Source organism: Calonectris borealis, chromosome 1 (genome assembly GCF_964195595.1).
Source record: "Calonectris borealis chromosome 1, bCalBor7.hap1.2, whole genome shotgun sequence".
Lineage (NCBI taxonomy): Eukaryota > Metazoa > Chordata > Aves > Procellariiformes > Procellariidae > Calonectris > Calonectris borealis.
The window spans coordinates 85,528,405-85,543,239 of NC_134312.1; the positions used below are offsets into that span (position 1 = coordinate 85,528,405).

Consider the following 14,835-nt stretch of genomic DNA (forward strand, 5'->3'; position numbering starts at 1 on the left):
TTTCCCCCAGGATTTTAAAGGAACACGAAGATAAAGTGAAAGAGAAAACCATTGAACTTCAATCTGATATGAATAAAAAGTCTTGCTGTATCAGGCCATAAAATGCTGGGGCATGTTTAGACAAGTCATACATTTACATGACACTACGTGGCATCATCAGATTTGCTTTATCTTCCAAATATTTCTTCTGCTGTGTTCTGAGTGTAGCTGTAAGTGAACCTTAAAATCCTTGTACGCTCTGATCTTCACTTTTACAGATATTGTCTTTAGTTAATTGACAATGTATTTGGGGCAGTAACAGTCTTTTATTCCATTTGACACCTAACACCACTGAATCTTGCTTTGTGATCAGGCTTGTAGAAGCTGCCACATTATTAATAATAAGAAATAATTTTATAGGAAGAAAACTACTTGGAATGTGAAGTAAATTCTTACTGGTGTGGATGACCTATCTTCTGAATACTTCTGTTTTTTTCAGTGCTCTTTAGATCCTGATTTTGTGCTGGCCTTTGTTACAGTTTTTTAAACATTGAAATAGGTAGCTAGTTGGTTGTTTAAAAGCAACACACCAGCAACTGCAAAGTATTTTAAAGCTTATTGTGAAATATACATGAACAAAGGATTGAAGAACTATGAAGATTTTCATAAGTAACATTAACTCATTTATACTACACATTGTTGCATATAGGTCCTTGATAAGAAACCCATCCTTCCACTTTAGATGTGATGAATTAGGTATGTTTAGACAGGTCACTGAGATACCATACAGATTTGCCTGAGCTGTTGCCAAATAAGCGGGCATGTTTCCATGGTGAGGTGGTGCTATGCAAATATCTAGCTTAGTTTCCAGAAACAGTAAAGTCACGGTAGTGCAGTGCTTTACTCTGGCTAGTTAGCATTGCACTCAGAGCAAATCAGCCTGCGCTCTTCACCATATTTGACATGGCTGTATTGCTTTGTGTTGCAGAGCTTGCTCTGAACCTCTGTGTGGCTATGGTGTCCTATAGAAGTCCCAAAGCAGTCTATGGCCAACTTGAACATTCAAATCAATTCACTGTCATTAGTGCTCATCGAAAACACATACCTACGTAGGAAGCTCATGTCACTGCTGTAGTTGGTTGTAGTACAAAGCATATTGTGGCCAACTGAACAACTCTTTGTCTCCAGAAGTCTGTCACAGAAGGTTTCATGCCAGGTGTTGGAGCCAGAATTTTCAGAAATAGTAGATCTTCTTTTGAGGAAGATTTTGAGAAACTTTCCAGCATTTAAAGAGGAAAAAAAATCTCACCAAAATCCAGTAGGATACTGCTCTCTTTAGCAATGTTAAGAAAAAAATTCTTCCTTGTGTACCTAAATACGTGACTGATTTTTCAAAAGCATCTGCCACACAGCATTTCCCTTTGGTTTAACCAGGGCCTGATAGCACTGATATATATCGTTTGAGAAAACAAACCCATAGGGCCGTGTTTTAGAAAATCACGGCCCATCCTGGATCATAAGAAACCCAAATATCATAATTACTTTTGGAAGCCTTTGTAGGATATAAAAGAAAATAAGAAATTTGAGAGTGGGTCACCCAGCCAGCACATGATCAACAATGATTCCTGTTGGTATTTGTCTTCACTGCATCCAGCTATTGTAGTAAGCATTCAAGAATAATTATTCATGATGGTGAGCTTGTTGGGAACCCATGGCATAATTTATTTCATTAAAATACCAAGCAAAACTGTAGATTTTATTATATGAGATTGTTACAGACATTATGATTTCAATCCATTTTCTAAATGTTTCAAAAAAGTTATTTTTCATTTGAATAATGAATCAATTTGAAGCTAAAGATGAAAGTTAAGCACTAGCTCAATAAGTAACTCTATTTTGGGATAAAAACTTTGTCAGTAATTAATTGTGCTCTTGGGATTTTGGTCTGATCAAAGGTATTTATCTAGTGCCAAGAACTATATGATAGAGGTTTTCAAACTTTCCCCTACACAATTCCTATATCCATACCAGCACTCAAATGCCCTTTCCTATGAGTTAGGATCCAAACATGACCCCATTCCCTATGAAGTAGAATAACCAGGATTTTCCTTCTATCAGGAATGGTGGATGGACCAAGTAACCCAGAATGAGCTGATGCTTAGGGGTTTTTCCCTTGTTGATTCCCAAGAGTCTGCTCACCCAAATGAAAAAAACTCCCCTTGCTTCCAGTGAGGTGCTTAAGAACCCCTAAAACCCCAAAGGAGCAAAATGAGCATTCGTTAATGAAAATCAGTAGGCTTTCTGTTCACTTCCCAGGGTTGCTTCTTGAACTCCATTACTGGTTGTGGAGGAATGAGTCTCCTTATTGATTGTTACATGTTATCCATCATGGAAATCTTCTCAGAATAGAATCGCCTGTGTTCAGTCCTGGCTGGAGTTGAACTAATGCAAACCCCTAATTTAAACCTCAACAAAAACAACTGTTTATCCCAATTTCAATTAGGGAAAAAGTGTCATCGGTTTAAATACTGGCTTTGCTAATCGACTTTGAATGATCTGTTCCCCTGCAGTAGGGTGTTTCCTACCCCATCAATATCAGAACTGGCAATATTTCTTCAACCTCTGTCAGCCTCAGCAAGATAGTTTAAAGGTTTAATTTCAGCTTTACTATCACTGACTCTAGCCCCACAAAACTCCAAATTCAGATCCTTAATTTTTCATTCCCTGAAGTTCATCTTGATTTTGGAGGAAAGTGACACGTGAAGTGGATCTTTTTTATGTGACTTCTACAGGATCATTTTTATTTGGACATCTTTTAGTGTGCATTGAGACCCTGCTAGCAGGATATACATAACTTGAGAGTAGACAATGCTAAGGAGCAGCTGAATCCTGGGACAAAGGGGATTTGTTTTTCTTCATCTACTAGAGCCAAATCTGGTGCAGCCTAAGACCCAGGAGGCGTCTCCCATCTCAGACTGACAGCTGTGGCTGCTGCTGTTCCTTTTTGCAAATCCAGCCAAAACTCAAGCTGAATACATATTGCAAAGATGCAGATACACACACAACACTAATGTCATCAGCCACACAGACAACACAGAGAGCAGTGTCTTCACTGCTTGTCACCCACATACACACAAACAGCATTCCCATAAACATGAACACGGATAGCCCAATCCTTCTCTTCCTTTCCAACTGATCAAGATTGAAGTTTGCTGATGAAAACATACACGTACACAACTCCTATGACTTGCAGTGCTCTCTCTCCCCCTCTGCCCTCCCTCTCTCCCCAGGATGATGCAGAAATTTGGTAGAAATAAGATTTAATAAAAAGACTGGATAGCCTGCAGTTATGGGGTGGCAGGGCTCAGTCAGATAAACTCTGACCAGCAGCTTGCCTGCATACAACTGGCCCCTTTTAGTCCACCTTCTCTTGATTTTTTCCCATGCTTGTTCTTCCTCCATCCACCTTGACCTCTCCCTTTCTCTGCCCTTTATATCTCCAAGAAACAACTTGCACCTAGTTGCTTTTTCCCCATTAGTCCCAGTTTTGCTACATCTGTACCCAGATACATTTGTATTTCTTCTACCATTACCTACATCACCTTGGCTTTAGCTGGTATCATTGATATAGTTACTTAGGTGCTGCTGGCCTTGCAAGTTTCCACTCCAGACAGTCCCTACTATTCCCTTCCAATTATCTGTGAAGTTAGTCATGAAGTTATCTTATAACTCCCCCTTAGCCACCTGTGAAGTCCAGCCATTGCTCACAGTGCTATCTGTAACTATGATCAGCTTCTCACTGTTATTTGTTATGTTCAGAGTTTCTTGTGTCATGTCCAGATTTTCTCATGGTCTGTTTGATTAGCTAAACCACAGGCCAGGTCCTAGTCATCTGTCTGCACACCTTAACAAACAGCAATTATTTGTTGATTAATGCTCACAGAAGATAGATATGACTAACATGCTACAAGGCTCTACTTCTGGACAAATTCTAATGGCCAGGTGGTTATCAAAGTGGTGTAGGAATTGTCAGCTTCCAGTATTCCTTGATGCTAACTGACCTTTGTGTTGCTGGGTTGCTGTCTTTTGACTCTCCTCCAGGGTTTTATACATCCTGTCAGTATTTTTCTCAGATCGATCAGAAAGCCAATACTGGCTTACTAGCAATGAAGCTTTCTTTTACTTTTTCTTCTTTTTTCCTCAGTTTTGAATTAGCTTTAGCTTGCTCACAGCCTCCTCTCCCCTTCCCCCAAAAGCTTTTTGGTAAAGATAAGCCAAGATCATGATGCATCATGAAACTGGACTCTGGGTCATGAAGTCTTCTCTTGTGGGTTATGCAGAGATTTTTGGAGACGTAGATGATGTCTTTGTACTGAAAGAGAAATGAATCGAAAGGTAGTAGGCAGGGGAATACCAAGCAGAAGTGTATTTCACCTATTCCTATTACGCTCTGAGAGAACAAAAACATCTTCATTTATAAGTGACTAAAATGCTAATACAGAAATCTTTGAACAAGTATCTGCAATGCTACAGAACATTTTAGCTACAGAATGTCAGTTTTTTTTCTTCTACCAGACTCTTCCTAATAGTCTTTGGACAAAATTCTTAGCTGGTGTAAGTTAGATGACTGTAGTATCTTCTTTTAGGGATGTATATTACTCTTGAAAATTTCCCTTACTGGAATGAAAAGTACCAACAATAGTAAATGAGAAATTCTGCTGAAAAAATTGCTTCTTACACTCAGCAGGCGTCATCCTTCTCTCAAGTTCACTTATGTAACTCCTTGACTCAGTAATGTTTCTTCTGATGCCACCCTGTATACAGTAAATCAGTTCACAAGCAGTGCGCAGCCATGTAAACTCTTTGAGAGGATGATCAGTTGGTAGGAGAAAGTGGGAGAAATAAATCTTCTCAGTCTGGTCAGGTACCCAATACTGACAGATCTTTGGGTATCACACACACTACAAAGCCCATTTGCATGGATACAACACAATGCTCCTCGCCCTTTGGAATGGGTGTATGTTATAGGCTGTAAGAAGCAGTGGGCTGCAGTTGTGTGGGGGAGGTCTGGTTCCAGCCTGCCCACATGCAAGCCAAGCAACAGTAGGAAAAAAACATTGCACATTATAACCTTACTCAGAGAAGTGTACAGCACATCCCCACATAACATATTTAAGAAATAATCTGCAGCTGGGGACACTCCACACAGAAGGAATGTGTGAGGAACAGACCACGTTGAAGAAAGTTTGCTCCTGAAAGAACTGCAGCCAGTGGTCATTCCCCATGCTGGAGCAGGGAAACTAAGGAACAGGACAAATGGAATCCCTGTGCCCAGGACAACTGGAAGCATTGGGCACTGAGTGACAGAAACCATAATACTTGGGATGGCAGAAAGCATTATGCACACTGCCTCAACTTCCTGTGCTGCCTTATGGCTCACTAGATGAATTCTGACAGACAGAGTGTACCTCACAGTGAAAATAAAGGAAGCTGAGCCTTGGGGGCAGAGGAGAGGAAAAAAGTACGTTGATATGTTTGTCTTATTGTTTACATTCTTTTTCTTTCTCCAGTACCTGAATCAGTGATAAAAGATTTATGTTGGTTGGTAGTAAATTAACTCAGGTAAAATTCCCCAACTTCAGACTGTTTTTGTTTGCAACATCTGTATATTGGCAGAATTTTCTACCATGTGAGATCATTATTGAATAAATCCACCTCATCATCTGCACAAGTGGAAGCTTGTTTTAGAAAGCAGAAACATGCCCATAAAGCTCATCAGTAAGCAACTAACTGAATTCATCCACAGCTGTTGAAATAATGGATCTTTTTGATTATTGAAATGACAGGAGTTGCAATAGCACTCACATGCTGTGTTGTGCCCTGCGTTTCCACATTTTATCTTGCGTCATCTTTATCTCATGTGTCGTGAGATTTGTGTTCTGTGCTCTGAGCGTACATAATAGAGGTCTTTTCCAGGTCTTTTGCCACTGTATCTAGCTTCATCTTTTTTTGCTGTCTTCTCAATGACCACATTGCAAAGTGAACATTATCAGCTTTGGAAAATCACAGCCTGCCTATTTGCAGGATTCAGTGCTCCTGCAGCACTAAACTTTAATCTTGCCGTTACAGAGCAAATCAAGTATATGAATCAGGAATGTGAATATTGCTATCTGTATAGCTGTTACTAAAGCTCAGGTGCCATCTTTTTCAGGGGGGAGAGTACAGGGTGGGTTTGCGACTCACCGCCCCTGCCAGTCATTACTCCTTCATTTTGCCTTTTACAAGTTATTAGAACTCTGCAACAAACCAGTTTAAGTTACTGCCTTGGCAGAATCTCAAGAAAAAAGAAAAAAAAAAAAGACAACAGAGTTTTCTACTGCATTCGTGAGCAGCCCAACAAAAAATACCAGAGCTAGTGGGAGGAAATGAGTAGAAAAACACAGCTAAGATAACAGTTGTGAGAAAAGAAGTCTATTTTCAGTATCAGCAAGGTGTTTAATTGTCTCATCTGTTTGTAACTTCATCTTTAAATACAGATAAATGGAACTGGATGTGAACTAATTTACCATGCTTCTCAGTTGGCTTTGGCGAGTGCTGAGCTCAGTATTGCTGCAGCCAAACACAAGTTTGGATACTTCTGCTAGGGGCTGAAAAGCCTCAAGACTACCATGGCATAGCTCAGAGATATAGCACTCAGCTGCAAAACTCAGTGTGGTTCCCCTGTGAGTGTGAGTGCACTGTTCTGTTTCTGCATGGCCTTGCTCCCAGTTGTTACAGGTGCAAATGACTTAATTATGTTGTACTGCACTACAAGACAGTTTCGATGAAGGTCCTTTGAATCTAGACTATTAAGGCTCATCAGTTGTCATAGCAACACCGTATTGTATGGATTTATATTATGAAGCTGTAATAAGGCTGCTGCTCATCCCATTGAAATAAGGCATAAATCACTAATGCAGCTTGTCAGCGACAGGACTTCTTTAAGTATTATTCTAATAAACTGATTTGCATTAAATGACATGTCTGTCAGCAGAGAAAGACAAACGAATGATAGGAGTGAAACTTCCTATGTATATGCTATAGACATTTTTATTTGTAACCACACTGTAATGTCATCTTCTACACTAAAATGCATTAGTGTCATTAAAAGCCCCAGGGGAGGATGTGCAAGGAATTACTAAACTCAGATAGGATATCTGAAGCTCTTGCTTTTGTCATGTCCATGCCCCATGTAGGGTATGCTGTAGGAAGTCAAGTGCTACTCACATCAGGGCAAATGGAGACCGTATATACAGATGATTAAGTAGTGGAAATTTTGTTTAATATTTGTTCCTTATTGACATGATTCTTAGGGTTGTGTAGAACAGTAGCTAAAGTATCTTTTTGTCATTGCTGTGGAGACGATGTAGCTGTGCAAATGTAGTATACTTAGACTTCTGAGAAAGAAAGTGCAGTTATACAAAATCAGCATTACAGACATCTAGCTAAAGATTAAAACTTATCTGCTGGCAGGTCTCAAAATACAACGCTAAATAAGCAAGGCATGGTCTATCATGAAGGGGAATGTGTTTTATCAGATCTGCTGATAGCTTATAAGATCTCCATCCTTGGAAGTTTTCAGGACAGGTTTTACACAGTGATTTGACATAGCTTTGCGGAAAGTTCTGCTTGGAGCAATAAGTTGGACTAGAAACCTCCAAGGTTTCCTTACAACCAACATTTCTGTGGTACAGATGGAAAAAAACAGATAATCTTTTAGTCAAGCAAACCATTCTGCATGTCTGCTTTGTATACCAACATTAAAGCCTAACAGTTAGTCTAAGACCACTACAGCACCTGCAACGTGGCATCCAAGGGTGCTATGAAAGCACTCTATGGTGCAAGACATTCACAAGAAAGCAAATGTCAGTCCTGTCTTCCAGAAAGGAAAGAAGGAAGGTCCAAACAGCTACAGAGTGGTAAGCCTTACCACAATTCTTGGGAAAGCGATGGAACAACTAATCCTGGAAACCATTTCCAGACACCTGAAGGACAAGATGTGATCAGGAATAGTCAGCATGGAATTACAAAGGGGAAATTGTGCTTAACCAACCTGATAGTTTCTACAGTGAGATGGCTAGCTTCGTGGATGAGAGGAGAGTCATGGATATTGTTTACCTCAACTTTAGTAAAGCTTTTGACACTGTCTCCCATAACATCCTCATTGACACGATGACAAAGTACAGGTTAGATAATTGGACAGGAAAGTGCTTTGAAAACTGGCTGAATGACTGGGCCCAGAGGGTCTAAAGAAGAGAAAGCTCAAGAAGGATCTTATGTGTAAATACCTGATGGAGGTGGGGAATGAAGAGGAGGGAGCCAGACTCTTCTCAGGAGTGCCCAGTGACAGGACAAGAGGCTACAGGCACAAATTGAAATACATGAAATTCCATCTGAACAAAAGCAAATACTTTTTTTTATTGTAGAGGTAGTCAAACACTGGAATAGTTTTCCCAGAGAGGTTGTGGAAGATATTCAAAACCCAACTGTAAATGTCCTGGGCAACCTGCTCCAGCTTGTCCAGCAGTGGGCTTGGACAAGGTATTCTCAAGAGATTGGTAGATCACAGTGATACTTTCTGGCTCCTGAAATTATGACTCTATATAATGTTCAAAGACCCATGGGACTAGCAGGATCTCCAGGCTGACTAGATTTATCCTCACTACCACAGGCAATTACGTGAGTGTGGACCATAATAAAAAGAACACATGACACACAGGCAAATAAGAGATGAGGACAGCTTAGAAGAAAAGTTTGATTTAGGTTTGGTTTTGATTTATAAGCAGATTCCCCTTTTCTCTATGTCACTGAAGTACAAGCTAGAAACACCTTGAGATGAAGGAAAAAAAACAGCGTATCATGTCAGTATGTTCAAACTGGGCAAGTGCACACACTGGCATAAACTTACACTTCATATGCCAACCTGAAAATTACTCATAAAATATGTCCTCCATGCCACCGACACAACATGGTAAGAGAACCTGAAGTTCTCTTTAATTAGTGACCCTTGGAGTTACATTCTTTGCAAAACCCTTAGATATATTTGTTAAGCAGTGTGTAACAGGAGTAATATATACCTAGCCTCTGTTAGAAGGAAAAAAGGAGGGGAGGGATTACAGGTGGATAGGTGGTGTAATTCATATGAAAGGCTAGGATGCAATCAAGGGTTGTATAGGGAAGAGAGGAGCTACCGTGAGGGGACTAAGGTGGGAATTAATTGTATCTTCCAGTATCTAATGGGGAGTTACAGTGAAAACAGCCAGGCTCTTCTCAGGGACAAATAGTAAAAGAACAAGAGCCAACAATCCCAAGTTATAACAAGAGAAATTCCAGCTGAACGTAAAATGCTTCCTTGTGAGATTAGTGGAGCACTGGAGCAGCTGCCCAGGGAGGCTGGGGAATCTCTGTTCTCAGGAACGTTCAGGACTTGTCTGGACAAGGCCCCGAGCAACATGAGTTAGCTCTGAAGTTAGCCCTACTCTGAGCAGGCGGTTAGACTAAAGACTTCCAGAAGTCTTTTCCATTACAAATTATTCTAAGTTTCTATGAGGTTCTATTGCAAAATAATTCCAGCTACTCTGTTTTGCATTTTGATTACCTTCTTTTTTCCCCCTCACCCGTCCTCTCCATATATAGCGGGAGTCATTGCCTGTGGCTAATCTACTCTTACTTAGCTGAGGAAGGAGTTCTGTGCCCCTGACTCCAACTGAACAAGGGAACTGACAGACTGGTAAGAGGTAGGTCACTCTCGTGCCTTCCTGCTGCACCACTCTCCCCACCCCTCTCTCCTGCTACTCCTGCCTGCAACAGAAAAGCATGTTCACCAATGAAAGCAGCCTTCTAAAAGCCAAGTTCCCATTTCTGTAACACTCATGGGCTTTGTAATTTGAAAACAGTTATAATACTGTGTTGTTTTGTTTATTATACTAGTGACACTGGGACATGCTTTTGTTGAGTAAACCTTTCTTTCTTAAGGGTTATTTACACTTTTTTTTTTAAAAAAAACGGCTTGCGGTGTATTCTGATCACAGAGAACACATTACATCTACCAGTATGCACAGTACTTGAAGTTACTGATTATACAACACAGACATATTGTCCTCTATTATACTCATATGGAGTTCAATCCATATGAATTGCGCCACTTACAATGTTATTGACAAGATGTTGAAATGACAGCATAGATATGTATTTTTTATGTAAGTAGTATATGTAGGACGTATTTTACAGGTAAAGGAGAGTGAGTCTTAGATTATCTTCTTAAAGGGGAAATTTATTTTTCATTATATACATAGAATACCATGTATCCTTTATAAAATTACCTTCTAAGTGAAGGAAGTTTCTCTTTATTATTTTCAATCAAATCTGTATGTGGTAAATTAATTTATGAATTAATATTAAATTTAAGACAAATCCTGTAAGAAATTATCTCTGAGAGGTTCTTCAAACTAGCTCTGTAGTAAAAACATGCTGTCTCGAGTAATATTCTTGTCTATATACTGGACTGTTTCAACCCCTATTAAAAGTCTAAGACAGTGTAAAAAGGCTCTGAAACTCCTAATTCTGCCACACAGGAAGGTCACCAGAACAAGCCCTGCAAAAACCAAACCAAACCAAACCAAACCAAACCAAACCAAACCAGTGAAACTTTAATAACATCTGGCAAGGGCTAGTTGGTGCTGGGAATAAGAAATGCATGTGAGCATAGAGTCATAGCACATTGTTCTGTAGAGAACCTTGGGAGCACTCTTAACTTCAGGGACTACGTCCTTACTACCTCCCTACTACTACAAGCACTGCAAGTGTGAACTGCACACTATGCCTTTTAGAGTCATGCTCAGTATCTGGCTTGTTTGGATGTTCCTTTGCGTTTCAAGTGACCGGAGAAGAGTTTTAATACTTTTGCCTTAAGATTAGAGTCAAGGCAGAAGCGACCTGCTTTCTCTTTTCTCCAGTGCTGTATTTGTTACTCATCAGGGACAGTCTTTTGTGTAAATACTGTATTTCAGTTTCTTTCTCATGCTCTGTCCTCAGCTTCTGTCAGTGGGAAGGAAAAGAAAAGCTTTAAAAGTATGTCTGTTTCAGATGTCAACGGTCATCTTGTCATTAGTATTTTAATGTAAAGCTTTGAAGATCAGTGGCTTGGGTTCAACTCTGGAGTCCATGATAGACCTTCTTATTCAAGCCTTGAGAAGGTTAGGCTCAAACTCTGTGGTAGTTACCCAGACTTGTTGGATGGCTGAGGAAAGCCTATCAGCTGATTACAGCTGGCCTGCAAGCTCTGTGCATACCTGTTTCACTAATGATGACCTAACAGATCCTATGTATGCTGAACTCATTGATGTTTTCAAATCCTTAGTAGTAGGTAACATCTATAATAGCCTTGGAAGCCTAAATTTTCTTTTTGATCATTGTGATTTGAAGATAGTCAGCACTGCAGTAGGCACTCTCAGTTCTTTATGTGATGGAGAAATATGTTACATGCTTTTGATGTTAAGAAAAGCACAAGCCAGTTTCCCAGGGCTGAATGTGACAGAGGTCTGGTCATTGCCCCAGAACTGTGCCATTAACAATATCAGTAAGGACTTAATCTTGCAATACTGAAGTGAATGGGCACTTGTAGTAAGAAGGCAAGGTGGCCGCTGTTGAAGAGGGACCTACATTTCACTGTCATGAGGTGAAAGATGGGGCAGAAAGGGCAGTACACAGCAGTGCTTATAATACCTCTCAAACTGGTTAATGAGCTGTTCTGATAAAGTTTTCTTTGCTGCTTCAATGCTTTCTCTCAGGCAAAAATGACATGTTCTCAGTAAAGGCAGGCAGACCCTTGTGAATTATCTTTTTTTTTTTTTTGGTGTTTTGTCTTCTCTTTTTTTAAACAAGGTGGGTTTGGGGTTTTTTTCCCTTCTTTATTATTCTTTTAATATTAAAGATATTAAAGACTCATGCAGTGGGCAAGAGCAGTGGATGGTTTGAAGTGCTGTCAAAGTGTAAGTTAGTCAAACAAAGAAAGAGTCTTTCCTCTTTCAGTTATAGTCAGCTCAGTTATTACTAGCAAAGGAGAAGACGAAAACATTGTTTGAGTATCTTTATATAAATGGAGGGGGCTGAGAAAAAATCTGGTAGAATTTCTTACCTTAAAGTCCTAGAATCACAGAAGTGTTAGTAGAAAGGTACTTCTAGATGTTTTTCTGGTCCAAGCCATTACTGAAAGAGTAGCTGATCCAGCTATGAACTGATCCCTTGAAAATGACAGCAATATTTGACAGATAAAATCCTAGTAATTTTGTGAGGAAAGTTGTTCATCCTCATTCCAAGAAAATGAAAGAAAAGTGCTTTAAAACAACAGTGATGAGCTACAATGCAAACAGTATCTTCTACTGCTAAATTACAGTCTAATTTCATTCTACATAGATACCATGTGATACAATCCCTAGACCATAATCTTTAGACCAAAAGAAATTGGAGGCACTGTACAGTTTTTGTGAAGGGAAAAACACAGAAATAGGTTTCTAAAAAGTGAAAAGTTGACAAATACTGGCAAAATACATTTTCAAGTATGCTTTATTTGCAGGTGATTAAAAAGATTTTTAGGCAAAAAACTAGTCAATCTCATCCAATACATGATGGAACATGATTTAGTGCCTATGCTGGACAGATGGAAAATGGGTAGATAGGACCGATGATGCAGGTTTTGACGAATTACATGTGATTAAATGGTCAACATTCATATAGTAAAAAGACTTGATACATACGTATGAAGAATTATAAGCAGTTAATATTTTAACTATAAGCAGGAGAAAAAGTAAGTAAGAAAAACAAGGGGTGTAAAGGGATGGGCAAACTACAGACATCTTAGTAATATCAGAAGCCATAGACTTTTTTTAAAGACATAAGCTTGTTCCTGCAAATCACTGCACTCTTGAGAATTGCAATTTAAAACTTATCTAAAACATCACCAAAAGGAAACACTAATTCCTATTTTTTTTTGAAAATGATTTTGTATTAAGAATCTTGGAAAGAAATGAAATATGGCATGGCCAAGAAACATGAATTACCCACCATTTCAGAGACTTTGCATTTATCACATTTAAATACTAGGTGTCTGATTTCAGAAGATCTCATGCAAAATCCAGCTATAAAAACTCACCACAGAATATTTTCAAGGATAAAAAGCTAATGTTTTTAAAGCTCTGACAGACATCCAGTTGTGAAGGTGAATTTTAAAACTAATGGTCCACATTTTCCAGAGGACATTAAAAAAGATAGTTGTTGAACTTTCTGTAAATGCCCAGCTCTTATCTACACTTTGCATGGAATATTTACCAAAGCTATAACTTTGGACAGTTAATGGAATATATCACTGCCTAGAGTAGTGCCAGTGGTAACGTCATTATCTTTCCGTAACTGCATAATGAGAATTAAATAATCACAAAACAAATTCCTATTATGAAATGACATTTTTTTCTCATGTACAATATATATATTCATTTATATTGAATATAAGTCCAGTAATACTATCACAGTAATGTGCTGTAGTGGTCTTTCATAGTGAGAAAACTGCCCTAATCATCTTTAACATGCAAAGCTTGGAAGAACCAGAAATTCACAGTAAGTATATGCATCTTCTGCCATCCTAAAATTAACCAGAATACTCAAGACTGTTGCTTATTTTTCTTAAATGTTTGACAAAAGCTACAGTTCTGTATACTGTACATTCACAGTGGGATCCCAGCCCCCTGTACTAGCTGCAAGAAGGATCAGGTTACCACTTTCCATCAGAGTAAACATTCTAGTATTTAATATAATAATCTTGTGAACAGTTGTTCCTAGCTTGAAGTTCAGCAGTTCAGGACTTGATAAAATTCTCCTTTTCATCTCTCTGAAAGGTTTCTTGCTAGCGCATTTTGTAGTCATTAGACACTGACATTTCACATAGCTGTCCTTTAAAATCCAAGTCTACTGTGAAATCCAGGTCACGCTGTAAAAAGATTTAAATGTAACATGTAAGTAAGACCATAAGTTTAGTGTATGAATTCAGTTATCATTGCTTGGATTGAAAAGACCTGCAGATTCAAGAAATACCTATTGTGGTTTCTAACTTCTTTTGTTTTTAAATGTTGCTAACACTGAAAAAGCAGGACACAGGATGTGTAATAGCATTCACCGTACAATCTATGTCTAGGGCATATTTGTGTATTCTTCTTAAGGCTGATTTAGTGTCCTGGTTACAACTAGGAAGCTTCTGAAATACTGTGCTATCATAAGTATTCTATAACAATTTTTTAAGGGTATCCCCCATTGAGATGCTCTTAATCTAGGGCTTTCACACTAGGAGTTATTCCAGAACAGATCTAGTAAACTTCCCATCGTAGCGAAACCCTCAGTCATTCTTTATCTTATAATGACATGTTTTTTGGAAAGAGGCACTACATAGCCCTACAAAATGAAGCTGTCTCTCTACAAGCTTTTGAAAGGCTTCATGTTTCAGAAGAAAAAAGCACTAACAAATCCTTTTGAACCAAGGTGGTCTCTCTGTCTTACGATAACTATCAAGAACACATTAATTTTAGCACCCAAATCTGCATTCAGGTGCTTACTGCTGTGCAAACAAATTTGAAATATTTTCTTAATTTTTCCCTCAAAAGAAAATTGATACATTCAACCCAACAGAAAATGTTCCAGTACCCCAAGGATAACATAAAGGTGGGAAACAGACTGTTTTACTCTACTTTCACAGCAAGCAGTAGCTTCAGGAGTGAATGTGTTTGTTTTAATGCCAAGTTTATTTTGTGTTTATTTCTTCCCTTATATCAA

At 38.8% G+C, this 14,835-nt stretch overlaps 2 protein-coding genes across 2 annotated transcripts in view; one reads left to right on the plus strand and one right to left on the minus strand.

Annotated features, from left to right (window-relative positions):
- CRACR2A (calcium release activated channel regulator 2A) overlaps positions 1-2,439 on the plus strand; it is a 66,721-nt gene extending 64,282 nt beyond the window's left edge. The window contains exon 18 of the mRNA XM_075164066.1: positions 11-2,439. Within this exon, the coding sequence (XP_075020167.1) occupies positions 11-101 (91 nt within the window). The 3' untranslated portion in view covers positions 102-2,439. The remainder of the gene's footprint in view (positions 1-10) is intronic.
- A 10,133-nt stretch (positions 2,440-12,572) lies between these two features.
- Positions 12,573-14,835, minus strand: part of PRMT8 (protein arginine methyltransferase 8) — an 84,790-nt gene continuing 82,527 nt past the window's right edge. The window contains exon 10 of the mRNA XM_075164054.1: positions 12,573-13,999. Within this exon, the coding sequence (XP_075020155.1) occupies positions 13,916-13,999 (84 nt within the window). The 3' untranslated portion in view covers positions 12,573-13,915. The remainder of the gene's footprint in view (positions 14,000-14,835) is intronic.